Source organism: Mus pahari, chromosome 8 (assembly GCF_900095145.1).
Source record: "Mus pahari chromosome 8, PAHARI_EIJ_v1.1, whole genome shotgun sequence".
NCBI lineage: Eukaryota > Metazoa > Chordata > Mammalia > Rodentia > Muridae > Mus > Mus pahari.
In genome coordinates, this window is record NC_034597.1 from 24,896,980 (window position 1) to 24,916,025 (window position 19,046).

The window sequence follows — 19,046 nt, forward strand, 5'->3', positions numbered from 1 at the left end:
TTTTTTTTTTTTTTTTTTTTTTGTCAAAAGGGTTTTATACATCCAGATGGGCCTTCAACTCACAATGAAGCCATAGGATGGATGACCTTGAATTTCTAATCCTACTGTCTCTAGCTTCCTAAATACTGAGGGTACATGTGTGTACCATCATCACACGTTTTCATCTTCTTTCCTGGCTCGTGTAGACTTCTAAGAGTAGGGAATGTTAGCACTTTAAGAAGTATTTCAAGCAGCATCAGCCCTGGAAGGAACTGCCAGGGCAGTGTGCTGAGAATAAGTAGCAAATGTGGCATCTTTACCTGGACTAAAGTCCATTATGAATAGTTGGTCTTAGCACCTCAACTGACCATCTTTTCTTTCCCCTTTTAGGTCTTTCTTCTCAGGGCTAATTCTTTAATTTTCTACATTATCACATGTCTCCTGAGAGAGAGAAAGAGAGAGACCTCCTTTGTATTTGGTCTGGAGGGTGATCTATGATAGTGTTATTTGGGGTTTCAAACAAGTGAACTTATGAAGCTCGTGGAAAGCAAAAGTACAAGAATAGCAAGTAGCAAAGAGAAGCAGCAGCGAGGTAGGCAAACAGCATCCCATCAGGTGCAGCATCAGCAGAGGAGTGGAAGCCTGACTGAGAGGAAAAACAAAGTAACTCTTTCAGATCAGACACACACAGTAGCCAGCAGAAATGACTGCTCTGTTGGAAATAGCTTACCTTCTCGGCCCACTCAAGGGTGCAATGCTCTCAGTATGCTTAGCTGCATGAAGCTAAAAGCTCATAGAATGATAGCTCATAGGGGATGCCAGGGCCTGAAAAAGCACTGTTCTATACAGTGTGGAGCAACTTAGGAACAGGGCATAGCCTGATCTCCACAGTGGTGAGTTGTATGACCTTGTTCTATTCCTGTCCTGCAGCTCAACATAGAACTAAATGTTTATCAACTCAATATTAATTTCTGTCCATTCATCCAGTCTCCCTTTTGTTTTTCCCTAGGGTTTTATCTCTGACTTACTGTACTGGAGTTTGGCAAAAGCATCTCAGAAGTGGGTGTGCTTTTTTGAACGAAATGATCAATGGTAACTTAATTGTCACTTTCAATATTGGTTATCTTTATATAGAAAAAGAAACAAAAATCTTGTTTTAAAAACCTCCTAGCCATGCTAGAAACAATTTTTAAAAGGCACAAAACATTGTTTGGATGACTTTTTTTTTTTTTTTTTTTTACTTTCATAGATTGGATCTGGTGATTATTGGGTATAAATTAATAAATATTTTACCCTACTTATTCTTGAACTAGAGCAATCTAATTTATGTATATTTATGTAAGAAGAACAAGTCATTAAATTTGAGTTTTTCACACATTTATTTGGAGGGCTGTCAGGTATGAGGTATGGCATATTAAAACCCTGATGTTAAATAAGAAATTAGGTCTCTACTTACCAAGAAATATTTAGAACTTAACAGACAGAATTCCAAGGGAAATTAATCTTGGTTTTAATTAAAAAGAGCGGTTGAATACATGTTTAACTATGTGGTTGGAAGGACAGAGGATTGCCATTATCATAGGTTGTTATCACAAAACTCAGCATCTTAGCTCTGCCTCTGGGAGTGCTCCTCAGTGCTCCACAGGTGAGTCCTTTGCATCACTATCAGCTGGAAGGCTTCTGTTAGTTTCCTTCTATAAACAAAGATATTTTCTTTCTTCTGTTTTAAAGTAGAATTTCCAAGAAATTAAAAATGCAACTCATATAAATTTGAAATCACACCTAAGATCTTATTAAGCTTATTAATTCCTGAAGGAACCAGAAGGATGGCAAGGACTGTTCTGAGACAGCTTGAAGATCCAGATTCTTAATTGGAACTTTGAACTAAGTTTAGAGTAAGTGTGAGTTACACTTAAAACACAGGTTAATGACTGGCACAGCAGTGAATTCTGGTCTTTGGTGCTATCTTTTCTATCAGAAAGTATTTGTATCACCACTAAACAAAAATGTACAGGCTACCATACAAGTTTAATAAGTCTAGAAGGCTTAATAGTAAGCATCTGCGCAGGTTATAATTTTCCCACATAAATAGTCGTTGGAGTAGTTTGTCATCACAAGACACTGGAAGAACACTCCACCTGTCTTTTTGCCTTATTTCAAATTGTAAGTAATTTTTATTAATATCTTTAAAAATGCTTTGTATTGAGACATTTCACTTTAAACTTGTTTATTTCACTTTTGGACAACTATTGAAAAAGTATCTCCACATTTAAAATCTCAGAATTTGAGATGCTGAGGCAGGGGCTTTACTAAGTTCAAGATTACATTGTGAGTTTCATGGAAATTTACAAAGTCTTGGTTATAGAAAAAAATATGTTTATGCATGCTTGTGCACATGTGTGTTTGTGTGCATTTGTATCTGTATATGTGTTAGTCATTAGAAAGAAGCCAATAGAAAGAATGAAACATGATCTTATGGGGGCAATTATAGCAATGATTAGAAAATAATAAGCATTCACGTGAGAACTTTTTATAGATTGAATGAACATGAATAGCTCAGTGATAGATTTTGCATCTAAATCTTTTTATTCTGTATTTAATAACATAGATAAGGCATTTAAAGAATTGACTGCCCTTTGAATAGCAGTGACTGAATTACTAGTTAAAAATTTGAAAATCCCAGTTGTCTGATTTAAAGGGAATGTCTCAGTACAAAACTCTTTGCTTTATGTATTTGATTAGGAGCGCTCCAGTTGTATGCTGGCCCCTGGATACTAACTAGACCTGCCTGACCCCAGGACTAAGGCTCAGTATCTGCAGAAGCTTTTTGCCCATCTCTTTCTGGCTATGGGGACAACATGTCTTCACCCAAGAAGGTTAGAGGAAAAACTGGTAGGTTCTCCTGTGCACTTCGCCTAGAGGAACTTGGGGGTAGGAGCAGCTGGAGCTGTGGCCATGAACAGGGACTGGCTGTGGCTTAGTTAGCCTGCAGAGGCCAGTTCTCTGACTAGGATCAGCCATCTAAAAAGCCAGCATATGCATACTACTGAGGAGTACATTCAAGTCTGACGTTATCCCTTTCAAATAACGTTTTTTTTTTTTTTCTTGCTTACCATAAACCAAGTTTATTATACAGAATTTGTGAAAACCACACTCCCCTGTAAAACCTCAAAGAAGATAATGAAACCACTAACTTTCTCATTAAGCTGTTTTATTTCTGTTTTTTCTTAGATATACGCTCAGGGCGTGCACATTTCTAAAGGCTTGCTTCATAGTACCGATGTCACCTGTCTCTCAACTGGCCTGTGCTGTCATTCTCTAGCTCTAGTCAGTAGCCTGCCATCAATTTTTTGTCCTCCTCCCTTTCCTTCTCTTTTTCCTCCCCTGGTTTAGTTTTTGTGAGGTAAGGTCTTCTATTTAGCTTCGGCCGGCCTCAGACTCATTATGCAATGGCCTGGAATGGTCAGTTCTCCTGCCTCAGCCTCCCCAGTGCTGGGGTTATGCACTTGCGACACCATACCAGCTTGGGCCATTGCTTTTAGAATTCCTCTCTCTTATTCTTTCTATACTCAACTTCTGTTTCCTTTTCTACTGTCTTTGTCCACACTGTCCGTCCATTCTGGGTAGGGGCTCCATTCCCAGCACTTTGTACACTGAGAGATAAACACCACAATCAAGCTAATGAACATAGCCCGTACTTCATATAACTAGTTTTTAGTTTTGGTGTGTAGTAAGAATGGTTAAGCTCTGTACTTGTAGTACATTTCCAGCTACAGTATGATTGACTATAGAAGTAGTGCTGTCCGTTCAACCTTCAGGATTTATTCATTTACATGAGTAATACTTTGTATCCTTTTACCAACAACACCCTACTTGCCTCTGGTAATTGCCATTCTACTGACTGCTTTGATGCATGGGAGTTGGTATTCCATTTATAATTGAGATAACGCAGTTTTGTTTTTCTGTAGCTGGCTTATTTTACTTAGCATGATGTCCTCTAGGTTTATCCATGTTGTTATAAGTGGCAGAATTTCCTTCTTTTCTTTTTTTNNTTTTCCGAGACAGGGTTTCTCTGGGTAGCCCTGGCTGTCCTGGAACTCACTCTGTAGACCAGGCTGGCCTCGAACTCAGAAATCCGCCTGCCTCTGTCTTCCAAGTTCTGGGATTAAAGGTGTGCACCACCACTGCCCAGCTAATTTCCTACTTTTTATGATGTCTATTACATGATATTTATGTTTACAGTATTTTTTTTATCCATTTCTTCTTTGACAGGCAGTTAGGTTGGTTCCATATCTTGGCTGTGCAGAGCCATGCTGCAGGGGTCAGGGGACTGCTGTGTTCTTTTAAGATATTCAATTCACTTATTTTGACAACCACATACCTAGCAATGGGACTTCCGGACTTTCTGATAGTTCTAAGTTTTGCATGGAAACACCATACTGTTTTTATAACAGATGTTTTCTATTGGTAACCTCACAGATAACAGCATATAACAAAGGCTTTATATAGATAGCATGCTTGCCAGCACTTGCTCCCTTCTGACTTTTTGGTAGACTTAACAGGTGTGTGTGGTCACACTCATGGTGCTTTTGACTTTGATGTTCCTACTGACCACTGACATTGAACACCTTCACATACATGTGGTCAACATTTGTATTTCTTCTTTGGGTAAATTTTTTTAGCCCTTTATCCATTTTAGCATCAGGTTGTCATTCTTCCTTGTGAGTTGTCTGAATTCCTTATGTATTTTGGATATTAGCCCTTATCAGAGATGCTTTAAGCATCTCCTCCTTGTCTAGGCTTCCTCGCTCTCTGCTGTTTGTTTTGCTTTGCCGGTACTTTAATTTGATGCTTGCTTATTTTTGCCTTTGTTACTTTTACTTTCAGTGTCATATTAAAAACGCACTACTCAAACCAGTTCCAAGAATGTTTTGTTCTAGTGGTTTTATAGTCTTGGTCTTATATTTTAAGAGAATATAAATTTATATTTATAAATTTTGACAATTTATTCTTAATTTGGGTTAGGGATACAGTGTTATTTTTCTGAGTGTGGATCTCAGTTTCCCTAAAATCACTTATGAAAGACATTAGCCTTTTGAAAATGGTGAGAGCTACACTTAACCGTGGGCGTAAGATATGTGTCCAGAATAGTTAGAAATTGTATTAATTTAGGAAAATGGCGGTAGTTGCTTCTCCTTAGAGTCTTTGGCCTTTCTGCCCATGAGTGTTTAGCTAGGTGCACCATGCCAGGCATGAGATTCTACCTTTCTCTTCATTGTTTATTCTTGGCCCCCTTGAGAAAGATCAGTTGATAGTCAAATGTAGATTTATTTCTGTGCTGTGTATTTTGTTCTGTTAGCTCATGTGTATGTTTTTATGCAGCAGCATACTATTTTGATTATAACATCTATAGCTTTGTAAAGTCCTTTGAAATTGGAAGTATGATGGATTTAGCCTTACCTTCTTGCTTAAGATCGCTTCGTCTTTCCAGGACCCTTTGCAATGATTGCCTCAGAGGTGAAAAGTGAGGCTTGTAGGGCAGCTCACTCCTGACTTTGCAGCTCCAGCTTTAGACGTCCTTCTGGTCCCTTCATAGTCACACAGACCAGCCGGCCACTTCCTTTCTCTTGATGATTTACTTAGCACATGGGATTATTCTCAGCTTTACCCTTTTAGTATAGACATGCTAAGGACTACATATTGATAATTATAGCTTTTATTGTAAATACACAGGATCGGGAAGCTTGACCTAGTGTGTCTGGATGTATTTTCTGTTGCTGTATCAGGACAGGATAAGCACTTTACCAGCAGTATGCTCTTAAACTGTAAAACCCACCAGCAGTTGTGGAATCATGGCAAAAATAAATGTTACTAATCTGATGTAAAATTGCCACTCTGAGTTTCTTTTTGTTTTTATTTCTCTGATGTCTAGAATTATTTTAATGTATTTGTTTTAGCTCAATCTTTTTGGGATATTGTCTCTCTAGTATGTGTCCCTGACTATCCTGGAGCTCACTGTATAGAACAGTCTAGCCATAACTCACAGAGTCCTCCTTTTCATGGACTCTGAAATACAAAATAATTTTAATTTATAGCTCTCAGTGTGTAGGTTCTATAGGTTGTTCATTCTTAAAATTTCCCTGAAGAGTATTTTATCAAATGATATGGCAATTAAAGAAAAAAAGGAATTGCTTAGAAATCAGCTTCATAAGTATAATAATAGGAAACAAAATACTCTTTGATGCTAGTGTTTCAAAGCAGGGAAAGAAATTAATATACAAGATAAACATAAGATGATTTGAAAAGTAGGTGAGCCTCATAATAGCTTGACTTCCCTCATTAATGTCTGTTAGTGCCTCTCATTTGATCAAGTCTTTGTTTCTTTTTGTTCAGGAAGAGATAATAATGAAGATGAGGATGACTCAGGTAAACTGAATCTCCGCAAGTCTTTGCCTTCATCAAGTCAGAAAATGATACCTACAAACCCGGTAAAACTGAAAGGCTTTCTGCTAACTGCGGGCTGGTGGTAGATCTTAGACCATTGACTTGGCTAATTTAGGAATAAGTATGTATTTACTTTTTCTTACCACAGTTACTTCTTATTTAAAAAGAATACTTCTGATACTAAAAATGACCAAAATAGGAATCGAAAAGATTGGAAGGTTTTGTTTTTGCCAATCAAAAGGAAACTACTTTCATTGCTAGTCTAGAAATTTTACTTGTTTCGACATTCATGATATTTGGTGTTACAAAAAGGTAAAAAATAAAAATCTCATGAAGTATGAAGAACACTTAGATACATTGATGATGTTTTTATTGATAAAAACCATATGGTATAATGTCTTCAAATTATGGAAAGGCAAGCTTGTAAGTAATCCTTAGCATACACCATTTCTTTAGAAGCTGCTCAGGGATGCAGCCAAGATGGGAAGCATATGTTTGAACTTATAGGTGCTTTGTACAGGGTCTTACAGGAAGGCTGAGGCTTGTGTGTCTTAAAATCCTCCTGTCTCACCTGGGATCGCATGTGTGTGGCATGCCCAGTTGCATTTTCTTTTTCTCTCATCCAGTCAGCTGGAACTTGGGGACTTAGATGCTGATGCTGCATGCACTTCCATCTCCTGGAAGGTACAGCAAGAAGCCTGTACCATGAGCAAGCTCTTCACACCTCCCTGACTGAACTGTTTCCGCCCAAGACTGGCAAGGGTGATGCTTTAAAGAGTTATGTAGCTTGTTTGTCCTCTCCTAGAGTCTAGTCTACCCTTCTGTTATATGTGTGGTAGACACATCAAGGCCATCACCACATCTGGCTTGGAGTCTCTAGCTTAGGGTCATGTTTGACTGTTAGTCCACAGAATGATTTTTTTTTCTTCAATAAAGATGATTTGAAAGTGAGCAACTGCACAGAATGTCCCACGGAGCTTCCTTTTTATTAACACTTATTAATTATAGACAGTAACGGGCTGCATTATGACATTTTCATGCATTTGATCACATACTATCCCTAGGCTTTTTTTCACAAGTTGGAAGCTTAGCTGGGTGGGATCTTTCTGGGGTACCCTTCTCATTGCTTCGGTGCAGGTTGGGAGTCTCCTAAGCAACACTAATCTCCTTAGCAATTACATTCTATTTCCTACCATGCCTTGGGGAGGCATTACGTGCTGCTTTCCCTCTCTAAACTGTACATTTGTATTTTTCTCTGCCCTACTTGCTCTTTTTCTTTATAGACATATATAAAAGTAGTCACCAACAACCATTCCATGGGTTCAATGTTATACAGACTTAAAATTTTCCTGGGCAAATAGATCAGTCCTTTACTTTTTAAATTTAGTCTTAGGTAAGGTCTCAGGGACATGGGCAAAAGTCCCATGAGTTCTTTGCCCAGTTACCATAGGAGTGTCCTTTATCCCAGCTGCTCATATAGTTTGTTCCTCTCAGAAACCTTGAGCTGGGTCTTTACCCTCTGCATTACTCTCAGCTGCTGAATTTTAGGTTCCTACTAACAGAGCCTGTCAATCTGTTTACAGCATCCAACTGCTCTTCTAGTACAAAGTTTCAAATTTGTCCACATTCTTCCAAAACCCAACAAGGTTCTGTCAGGTTCTTCACAGAAACACCCCATTGCTGTATAAGTTACCATTTTGTTGCTGTGATATTATAGACAAATGCAAGTTAGGGAATTCAGTTTGGTGTATAGTTCCACGAGGATATATGCCGGTAGTTGTGGTAAAGGCAGGAGTAACAGGAAGTCAAGAGATCACCATCAACTGCACACCCAGGAAACAAACTGGAAAAGTGGGGTAAGGTCACACTCTCAAAGTCCACTACCAGCGGTGTACTTCCTCCAGGAGGCTCCAAGTCCCAAAAGTTCCATAACTTTCTCAAATAGTAACACTAACTGGGGACCAAGTGTTCCGATACAAGAGCCTGTGGGGGGACATTTGTCATTCAAGTCACCATATTAGCAACGGTTTAACTACTAACAGATCCTCATGGAGTGGTAAGACCTTGTGAGACTCATGGCCCCAGATCAGGTGAACTTGGTAAACTCCTCAGGGAAGAGTGAGTCTTGTTATAACCCCCTCCCCTCATGACTGCGTGTCCAGTCTTGTGCAAGTTTTCATGGGTGCTGTGAGTTCAAGAGTGCCATGTGTCAGTCAGGTCCAAGAGGCAGTGCTCTATGCTACTCTATTTTCTAGCACTTATGTTATTATTGCCTTGTCTACTACAGAGTTCCCCAAGTCACATTGTGATATATATTTCCATTTATGGCTAAATATTCAACAGCAACGTACTTTTAACACATTGGTCTATAAAGAGTCTCTGCTGTTTTTACTGCCTGTTACAAAAAGCTTTCCTGACCAAACACAACAACATAGAGGGATAAGCCAAAGTATGGGGATAGACATAGTTATTGAGAAGGTAATCTGATGAACACATTGCATACATTTATCAAAACAGTAGTTGTAGCTTCCCTACCAGGACTTATGAGATTTCCAGCCACAGGCTTTTAACCACATTTATGAAAATAGAATTTACTCCATGGAATAGACCTTAGTTCTGGTCAGACAGTGGAGAGCTACCCCCAGAACAGACTTGCTGCTACTGTACCAGAGGATGGACACATCTTTCCTGACTAGTCAGAAGTATAGCATGCAGTGTCTGTGGCTCAGCAAGATTATTGATGATACCCCCACCATCCCACCATTACTCTTTTTTAGCACTATGAGGACTAGCCAGCAGGTAGCTTCCGTCTCATAAGAGCTTGATTTCTGTATGTATTACAACCAGAGCATTTTAGTGTCTTCAGCAAGAGGATTTAACATTATCTAGTTGGTAGTGAGCAGCCAACCACAGTGACATTTGCCTATATTGTTTTAGAGGTCTTAGGAACTTCCCTGAATAACAACTTGTAGGGAATAGCTTAGACCTGATACTGGGGTCCTCATTCAGTAACTCTGGTTTCTGGGATCAGTTCTAGCAACCCATATAGAGTACTTCTGTTCAAACTCTTGATGTTTTAAAATTAGATTTATGTAACCTTATTTGGTTCCTGTGTACATTTTATTGTTAAACAGTGTCTCCTTTTGTAGCATAGGTTGACTCTGAATATATGATTCTCCTGCCTCCATCTCCTATATACTAGAACTATAGGCATGGACCACCATGTTCAACGTTGTTCCTGTATAAATTGGAATATATTTTTTGACTCAGTTTTTGTTTGTTTTGCCAAGATTTATGGCATCATAGAAAGAGTTTTGATATGTTTCCCACTTCTAAATAGTATCTCAGAACATTCTTGAATGGCATCTGGAATATGTAAGGGGAAATTAACTAATTTTACCAGAATTTACTTAACTTGATGCTGTAAGTACTTGCTTTCCTCTCAAATATGATGCTGTCTCTTAGGAACTGTAGTATTTATAGACTTGCAGTTTTACCTGGACGGTTGTTACATTTTTTTCTGTTTCCCATTTTAGCTGTGCAGAAACTGAGACCTAGGAAGGTGAAGTCATTGGGTCCTGACTGTATGGCTCTCCGAGGGCAGAGAAAAGACCTTGCCTCCTAATAGAACTGTGTTCACTTTGTCCAGAAAAAAATTACCCAACCTTTCTTTCAATTTGTTACTAATTTGATTGTTTGAGAAATTTCCAAAAGACCTGATGGCTTAATATATATTGTGTTTCTTCTTGTTATTGGTATTGTTCGTTAGATAATCTTAGTTCATTCAACCAGAGAGATGATAGAGCCTTCAGTTTGAATTGTAGCCATATAGAATAGTTTGCTGAATAGTTGACTGAATTTTGATTGTAAAATCTTCAAAATATTTTTAAAGATTTATTTTGTTTTATGTATATAAGTATTTTGCCTACATATACATATATATGCAATATGCATGCTTTGTATCCATGGATGTCGAATCCCCTAGAATGGAACTAGAGCTATAAATGGTTGTGAGCTTCTAGATGGGTGCTGGGAACTGAACCTGGGTCTTTTGAAAGAATAATAGGTGTTCTTAATCCCTGAGCCATCTTGTTAACTGCTAGAATAATTTGCTTCTTTAAAAATGTAATTGTGCCGGGTGGTGGTGGCGCACACCTTTAATCCCAGCACTCGGGAGGCAGAGGCAGGCGGATTTCTGAGTTTGAGGCCAGCCTGGTCTACAAAGTGAGTTCCAGGACAGCCAGGGCTATACAGAGACACCCTGTCTCGAAAAAACAACAACAACAACAAAATGTAATTGTATTGATTTTGAAGTGTGATTTGAAGAGTGTCTTTATGTGATTTTTATTTAATTAATTAAATTCAGTGTTGTCTACCAGTGAGCCAGGTACAATACAGAATGTTGTGAATATCTGAAAGAAGAGCAAAAATTTTCCCTTAGGCAGTGCAAGATTTCAGGTTGAAGACACATGTAGAATTACTGAATTTAAATTGTGAAAGTACTAACATAAAGATAAATGTAGTGCTAAGAATTTTATACTCACAGTAAATTGAATGTCACAGGCACTCACAGAAATTTCTTTTTAGCTTGTAGTAATAACCTATGTTCCAGACAAAGCCAATTTTTATTTGCGTTAGATAAGTTGACTATTCCAAGTATATTATTTGTATTTACATAGCACTCTGCACTCTATTTTGGAAAATTGGGAAATATTTGCTAAGTCAATGTACATTTCAAGTGTCTTTTTTTGACACTTAACTATCTGATTAAGATTTTAATTTTATCATTAAAAATTTTATTATTCATAAGATTGTACTGTCCCAATCATATTTCTTTTAGCTATATTTTCCTAAAGTTGTGCCTATAATTTGTCTTCTTTCATATGCCTGTAGATTTTTGGGACTAAAGTGAATTCAGAGAATGTAAAATCCCACCACTTGTCATTCTCAAATAAGTCTGATCTTGTTTACCCAGCGTCTTTAGAAAGGTAAGAACAATGTTTAGTTAGTGACCCTTTGTGCTCTTCACACCTGGCCCTCTAAATGGAGATGGTGCTCAGTGACTCTTAATATCTGATTCGTTTTTTATGATACAGTTCTTTCTAAACCTGATTTATCTTTCTTAGGATAGGGTATTAACAAGAAAAATAATTTTTCAAAAGATGTAGTATCTGTATTATCTCAGTAGATACAAAGCTCTTTGTAAATGTGTGCAGAGCTATAAGAGGAGACAGTGTTATTGAAGTAAAATAAAACTACTCCATTGAGTGCACATTTGGATTCCTTAAACAGCTTATCTGTTTTTGGAAAGAAAATCTTATTTTTAATCAATGGTACTTGTAGAATGGTGACTGCTTAGTCCTGTGTCTGAAAAGAAAAGAGCCAGAAGAAAATAAATTTATTTTCATTTCAAAACAAAAGAACAGAGTTTATAAAACTTTCTTATCAAATGTCCAATTTTAGGTATTATATATTAAATCAAAACCTACTGATTAGATTGTGTTTCCAGAGAAATTTACCAATAACATTGGCTATACTCACTAGAATACTACTCTATAATAAATGTAAATACTTTACATGTGTGTGTCTCTGTGTAAAATGTATGTGTATCACATTCACAAGTGCATTAAAGGAACAAAAATATAATGGTGATTCCAGGGTATTTTGAGACCCTGTTGTCTGGTGAGCTCTCTCTCTATATATATTTTTTGCCATTCAGACCATAACTTAGTTAGGCAAACAGACATAAAAAGACAAGTGGTTGCACAGTGAATATTATATATTGAAAATGCAAAGACTTTGCTATGGAAAGTTTATAACTATTTACAGAAAGAAGTGTTTCACAAACTTTAAAAAAGATGTACTTTATTTTTAATTATGTGTATCTGTGCATGTTTATCTGTGCATGTGTATCTGTGCATGTGTATACAGATGTCCATGGCGACCATAGGTGTCGGGTCCTCTGGAGTTAGAATTTCAGGTGGTTGTGGGTACTAGGAAGTAAACTTGGGTCCACTGCACGAGCACTAAGCACTTTTAACTGCTGAGCTGTCTCTCCAGCCCCTCATAAGCTTTTTTGAAAAAGAGATAACTCTGGGTTTAGAATTTAAGTAAATAGAAACCTAGCTGGTGAAAAGAAGAGAGAAAATTTCAGGTGTGAGAGATGTTTGAGAAAAGTAAGGACTTGTGAAGGTAATTTACTAATGGCAAGAGGGTGTGTCAAGCATGAAATGATGTATGTGAGTCAGGATAAAGGAAAGCTGGAGAAGAAGGGAATTAAAATTAAAGATACAGTGTGAACCGGGCTGAAAGAACCCAGGATGTGTGGATCTAACTATCTTTTCTTTTGTCTATTAAAATTAAAATTAAAATGAAGCACAGTTAGATTCCAGGTTCATCCCTCTGACAGTCTGCCTATTCTCCATCCTATGCTTTCTGCCAGCTCCTACCGTGAAAGTTACTGAAGGAGAAGTGAGGATGGTTGAGAATGATAAGACATGTATATCAATAATATGTTTACAGTGGTTCTAAAAAATGAAGAGGAAATAGTAAATAAAATAAAATAAAGCAGAAGGTTCCTACAGAACCAAAGAAAAATACATGGTTAAAGCATAAAGTACATGTAAAAGATCTGTAATGTTAAAATAAGCTGCTGCAATATTGTTTGTGTGCAATGAAGAGTCTTCTCTGTATGGTCTTGCAATCATAGTTAATTTTTGGAAGAATTGTTTTTTTAGACACTGAGAATTAAGTCCAGACATCAAATGAGGAAGATTTGCTAAGTGAGACTGCAAACAAAAGTGCAGTGACCAAGTATATAGACTAAGTCAGCTGAGTAGTGAGAAGTCAGAGAGGGGACAGGGCGTGAGTGTAGTCAGCTTTCAAAACTTGTTAATAGTTGTCAGCGCAACAGATGGGGAACTGAATTTAGGATAGGAGAGAAAGTGTAGATAATGAGTTATTTAAAAGCAGACAAGTCATAGTTGGATTAGTTGTGAACAGGGAGCAGGAATGGAGTGATGAGGAAGTTGATAATCTATTTGTTTTCAAAGAGTAAACCCTGGTTTGTACCTTCTAGGAGTGGGGATTGATCCCAGGAAGGAAGGGAATTACATAGAGACTACACGAGGGGAGTGACTGCAGTGAACTAAGGGATGGATGGTCAGAGATGTCTAAGGATAGAGCGGTGGCTTCTAACTTGGTCTACAGAGTCCCAGTTGCACCGTTACTTCCTTTTGCCTGGCTAAGGGAGAAGAGAGGATGGGTAGGTGGACTGGACACAGGGATTGCAAGCCCAGTGCAGGAGGATATGCAGTTTGTGAGCAGTGTTAAGTTTAGAGTTACCCTAGAGGTTATTGGAGATTCTTTAAATGTATGTGGTATGTATTTTTTCCTAAATCCCATGAATGTTTTTCTTCTAGTGACAATGATGAGACTATGTGGGATCTCAATGACCTGCCTCTCAGGAGCAGGTGGAGCAGTATGGATTCGGAGTCTGCAGGGCCATCAAAGACTGCCTCCCCAGTGCTTTCTGGTAGTAGTAAGCTCTCAAAGGGTATGCACAAAGACATTTTTAATGAGAAATGAAAAGATATATGGAAAAAATTTCAAATGTGAAAATAAAATTTTAAGGATTTATATATACTTTTTTCTTATATTAAGGTTTTATTTCCAATTAATTTTTAAAGTTAGTATTTAATGGATTTTATTAAGGCATTTTTATGTTTTTACATCATTCTCTCTGTTGCTGGAATTTCTAACCCAAATAAGCCCATATTAAATATATATAATCCAGTTATTACAATTATAAGCTATATATGCCTAGGTTGGGCAGATCTAACTTATTCCCCAGCTGTGAGACCCTTTGCTACTTGTGATTTCTCCTGGCTACATGGTTCTGGTCTATTGCATCTTCCACCTCCTCTTCCTCTGTCCTCTCTCCTTATTCTCTTGTCCTTTTCTCCCCATCTACCTGCCCCCACTCTCAGACCTCCAGTCCCACCTTTCCCCTCCACTGCTCTAGCCTTTATTAACCAGTTAAAATGAGGAGAAGGTTCACGTGAGATCACCTGGGCAGCATTGGGCCAACCCACAACACCTCCCTATTGTCCTCCCCACTTCTCTTGAAGCCCCTTTGCTGATCCCCCTTCTTCCTTCATTAATAGTCCGCTTTCACGCTGTATCTATTCAACCTCTCAAAATCTCTTCTCCCCTGTTCCCATTTCATGACCTATCCATACAGACTTTAAAAATAAATATGCCAGCACTTCATATTCATGAGATCAGTTTCTACCCTTCATTTTATTTCCTCCCACCCCACCTCCATCTCTCTCATAGGTCTTTGGAAGGTCTGCTGTGAGAGAGGTTTCTTGTCTCCATTCAGTAATAGATTTGTAGCAGTGTTGGTCCATTATTACTGATTCATTCCCATCTTCTTGGAGTACAGTCTTAGTTGGATCTGCTTTCCTTATCCTGCACTTGGTCTTCAGCTTCCTACAATAATATTTGCTGTAATTCTGTCTGTTGTCAAGACTTTGGTTTTGTGGGAGCTAGATACTATTCAGGCATTATGCATTTTCTGTGATGGAAATAGGTTCCCTCTTCCAAGCCTATACTACTATATATATGATAACTATATTGGGAAGTGATCCTTTCCATTCCCTCATGTACTCCCAGGTCTTCTCATGAGTACCTGTTAGATATCTGGGGCATTGAGTCCAACTGTGCTCTTGACTTCTAAGGATTCTGGATTGTGACACTGGCCCATATCATAGTTGTCAATGCACTGCTTGTGTCTGAGTGCTTCTTTCCCATGTGTGCAGCTCTTGGTTTCTCTCTTTCCTACTAGCTACTATAAGAGATCGTGTTCCAATTCCTGACACTCTTTAGAGGACTCTGTCTTAAACTTCAGATCCTTCAGTTGCCCTGCTCTTGGCTGTCTGATGATTCAGCAAAAGGATAATTTAGTGGGTTTAGTAACTTGTATAAATAATTAGGACATGAGTGATATTACAAATAGCTTTCTATATCTTAAGAAAAAGTAGAACTTTTTAATATAAGTATGTCTGTAAAATATGAATACATTCCTTTGTAAACATTGTTTTCAAAACAAATAGCTTTGCATATCACAGTTTATTTCAGCCTTGAAAAATAATAATATCCCACTCTATGACTGTAGCATAATCTATATTCTTGATTTCTTGTTGGATATATAGATGTTGTGCTAATTATCATTGGGGCTGAGGCTTCAGGAATACTCTTAGATTGAATTTGAAAAAGAAAAGGTGTTACTCAGATTTGTACAACTGTAACAACAAGCCTACAAACTCATTTTAGTGCCTAAACAAACACAGGATATCTAGAATAAAAATAAGGTATCCATAAGTTTTAAAAGGAAAGGAATGATATTGTGAGCCTTAGAAAAAGCATACATACCCGGGCCACCTTGGGCATGAACTTGGCAGATGGTCCCATGGTCCTCAGAGGACTCTCCACACTGCAGGCACCCTAGCACACCCAGAATCTTAGGGTAGCTGGTGAGTGGAACACAACATCTGTTCCAAAACAACCAAAAGGGGCCTGTGACAGCAGGAACAGAGACAAAGGAAACCTGTCCAACTAGCTGCTGCGGTTCATTCAGGTCGGCACCAGCCCTGGGCCACCTTGGGCACGAACTTGGCGGACAGTCCCACAGTCCCCAGAGGACTCTCCATGCCACCCTAGGACACCCAGGATCTTAGGATCACTGAGGAGAGTTGGCCTCCAGAGAGGGCTCTGACTCCAGGACTCAGGTGAGAGAGCGATCTTGTCTCCCAGGTCTATCAGAGACCAGTTCGTGCAGGAGAGCACATGGGCCACAGAAGCAGCAGAGCTTCCTGGACAGGGTCCCTTCAGGTCTTCATCCTCAGCTGGGAGGAAGAGCTGAGACACAGAACTTCTGGGCACCTTCCCTACCAGAGGAAAGTTGGCCTCCAGGGAGGGCTCTGAGCATGGGACTCAGGTGAGAGCATCATCTTGTATCCTGGGTCTCTTAGAGAGCAGTTTGTGCAGGAGAGTGCACAGGCTGCAGAAACAACTTATCTTCTTGGACAGGGTCCCTTTCCGGCTTACATCTTCAGCCAGGAGGCAGATCTGAGCGCCAGACCTGTGTGCACCTTCCCTACGAGAGGAGAGCTTGCCTGCAGAGAGTGGTCTGACCACTGGGACTCAGGAGAGAGTTGGACTCCCAGGAGTGCTGACAGAGGCTAACAGAATCACAGGAGGAACAAGCTCCAGCCAGAGACAGCTAGAACATCTAACACCAGAGATTACCAGATGGTGAAAGGCAAATATAAGAATCTTACTAACAGAAACCAAGACCAAATCCCTTAAAGAATTACAGGAAAACACTGCTAAACAGGTAGAAGTCCTTAAAGAGGAAACATGAAAATCCCTTAAAGAATTACAGGAAAAAGCAACCAAACAGGTGATGGAATTGAACAAAACCATCCAAGATCTAAAAAGGGAAGTAGAAACAATAAAGAAAACCCAAAGGGAGACAACTCTGGAGATAGAAACCCTAGGAAAGAAATTAGGAACCATAGATGCATCAGCAACAGAATACAAGAGATGGAAGAGAATCTCAGGTGCAGAAGATTCCATAGAAAACATGGACACAACAATCAAAGAAAATGCAAAATGCAAAAAGATCTTAACTCAAAACATCCAGGAAATCCAGAACACAATGAGAAGACCAAACCTAAGGATAATAGGTAAAGATGAGAATGAAGATTTTCAACTTAAAGGGCCAGTGAATATCTTCAACAAAATTATAGAAGACCCTAACCTAAAGAAAGAGATGTTCATGAACATTCAAGAACCCTACAGAACTCTAAATAGACTGGACCAGAAAATAAATTCCTCCTGACACATAATAATCAGAACAACAAATGCACTAAATAAAGATAGAATATTAAAAGCAATAAGGGGAAAAAGGTCAAATAACATATAAAGGCAGACCTATTAGAATTATACTAGACTTCTCACCAGAGACCATGAAAGCCAGAAGATCCTGGACAGATGTTATACAGACCCTTAGAGAACACAAATGCCAGCCCAGGCTACTATACCCAGAAAAACTCTCAATTACCATAGATGNAGAAACCAAAGTATTCTATGACAAAACCAAATTTGCACAATATTTTCTATGAATCCAGCCCTTCAAAGAATAATAAAGGGAGAACTCAAACACAAGGAGTGAAATTATGCCCTGGAAAAAGCAATAAATTAATCCTTCAACAAACCTAAAAGAAGATACCCACAAGAACAGAATCCCAACTCTAATAACAAAAATACCAGGAAGCAACAATTACTTTTCCTTAATATCTGTAAATATCAATGGACTCAATTCCCCAAGAAAAAGACATAGACATTGGCTACATAAACAGGACCCAACATTTTGCTGCATACAGGAAACCCACCTCAGGGACAAAAACAGACACTACCTTAGAGTAAAAGGCTGGAAAACAATTTTCCAAGCAAATGGTCCGAAGAAACAAGCTGGAGTAGCTATTCTATTATCAAATAAAATCCACTTAGTTATCAAAAAGACAAGGAGGGGCACTTTATACTCACCAAAGGTAAAATCTTCCAAGATGAACTCTCAGTTCTGAATATCTATGCTCCAAATGCAATGACATCCACATTCATTAAGGAAACTATAGTAAAGCTCAAAGTACACATTGCTACTCACACAATAATAGAGGGAGACTTCAACACACCATCAATGGACAGATCCTGGAAACAGAAACTAAACAGAGACACATTGAAACTAACAGAAGTTATGAAACAAATGGATTTACCAGATATCTACAGAACATTTTATCCTAAAAGGATATACCGTCTTCTCAGCACCTCATGGCACCTTCTCCAAAATTAACCATACAATTTGTCACAAAACAGACCTCAACAGATACAAAAATATTGAAATTATCCCATGCATNCTATCAGATCACCACAGACTAAGGCTGATCTTCAATAACAACATAAATAATAGAAAGCNAACATTCACGTGGAAGCTGAACAACACTCTACTCAATGATACTCAAGGAAGAAATAAAGAAATTAAAGACTTTTTAGAATTTAATGAAAATGAAGCCATAATATACCCAAACTTATGGGACACAATGATAGCATTCCTAAAAGGGAAAGCTGATAGCTCTGAGTGCTGCCCAAAAGAAATGAGAGCATATACTAGCAGCTTGACAGCACACCTAAAAGCTCTAGAACAAAAGGAAGCAAATTCACCCAAGAGGAGTGGACCGCAGAAAATAATCAAACTCAGGGCTGAAATCAACCAAGTGGAAACCAAAAGAACTATACAAAAAAATCAACCAAACCAGGAGCGTTTTTTTGTTTTTTGTTTTTTTGTTTATTTTTTGTTGTTGTTGTTTTGAGAAAATCAACAAGATAGATAAACCCTTAGCCAGACTAATTAGAGGGCACAGGGACAGTATCCTCAATAATAAAATCAGAAATGAAAACAGAGACATAACAACAGAATCTGAGGAAATCCAAAACATCATCAGATCCTACTACAAAAGGCTATACTCAACAAAACTGGAAAACCTGGATGAAATGGACAA

The 19,046-nt window shown here is 38.4% G+C and overlaps 1 protein-coding gene across 2 annotated transcripts in view; it reads left to right on the forward strand.

The window, feature by feature from the left end:
• Ptpn20 (protein tyrosine phosphatase non-receptor type 20) overlaps positions 1–19,046 on the forward strand; it is a 53,018-nt gene that overhangs the window by 12,910 nt on the left and 21,062 nt on the right. Inside the window, exons 2-6 of one of the 2 annotated variants that reach the window (XM_021204021.1) lie at positions 989–1,071; positions 2,722–2,871; positions 6,373–6,467; positions 11,317–11,411; positions 13,845–13,978. In XM_021204021.1, the coding sequence (XP_021059680.1) occupies positions 2,838–2,871; positions 6,373–6,467; positions 11,317–11,411; positions 13,845–13,978 (358 nt within the window). In that variant the 5' untranslated portion in view covers positions 989–1,071; positions 2,722–2,837. Of the gene's footprint in view, positions 1–988; positions 1,072–2,721; positions 2,872–6,372; positions 6,468–11,316; positions 11,412–13,844; positions 13,979–19,046 lie in introns of those variants that run through there. The other variant, XM_021204022.1, reaches the window with a different exon arrangement.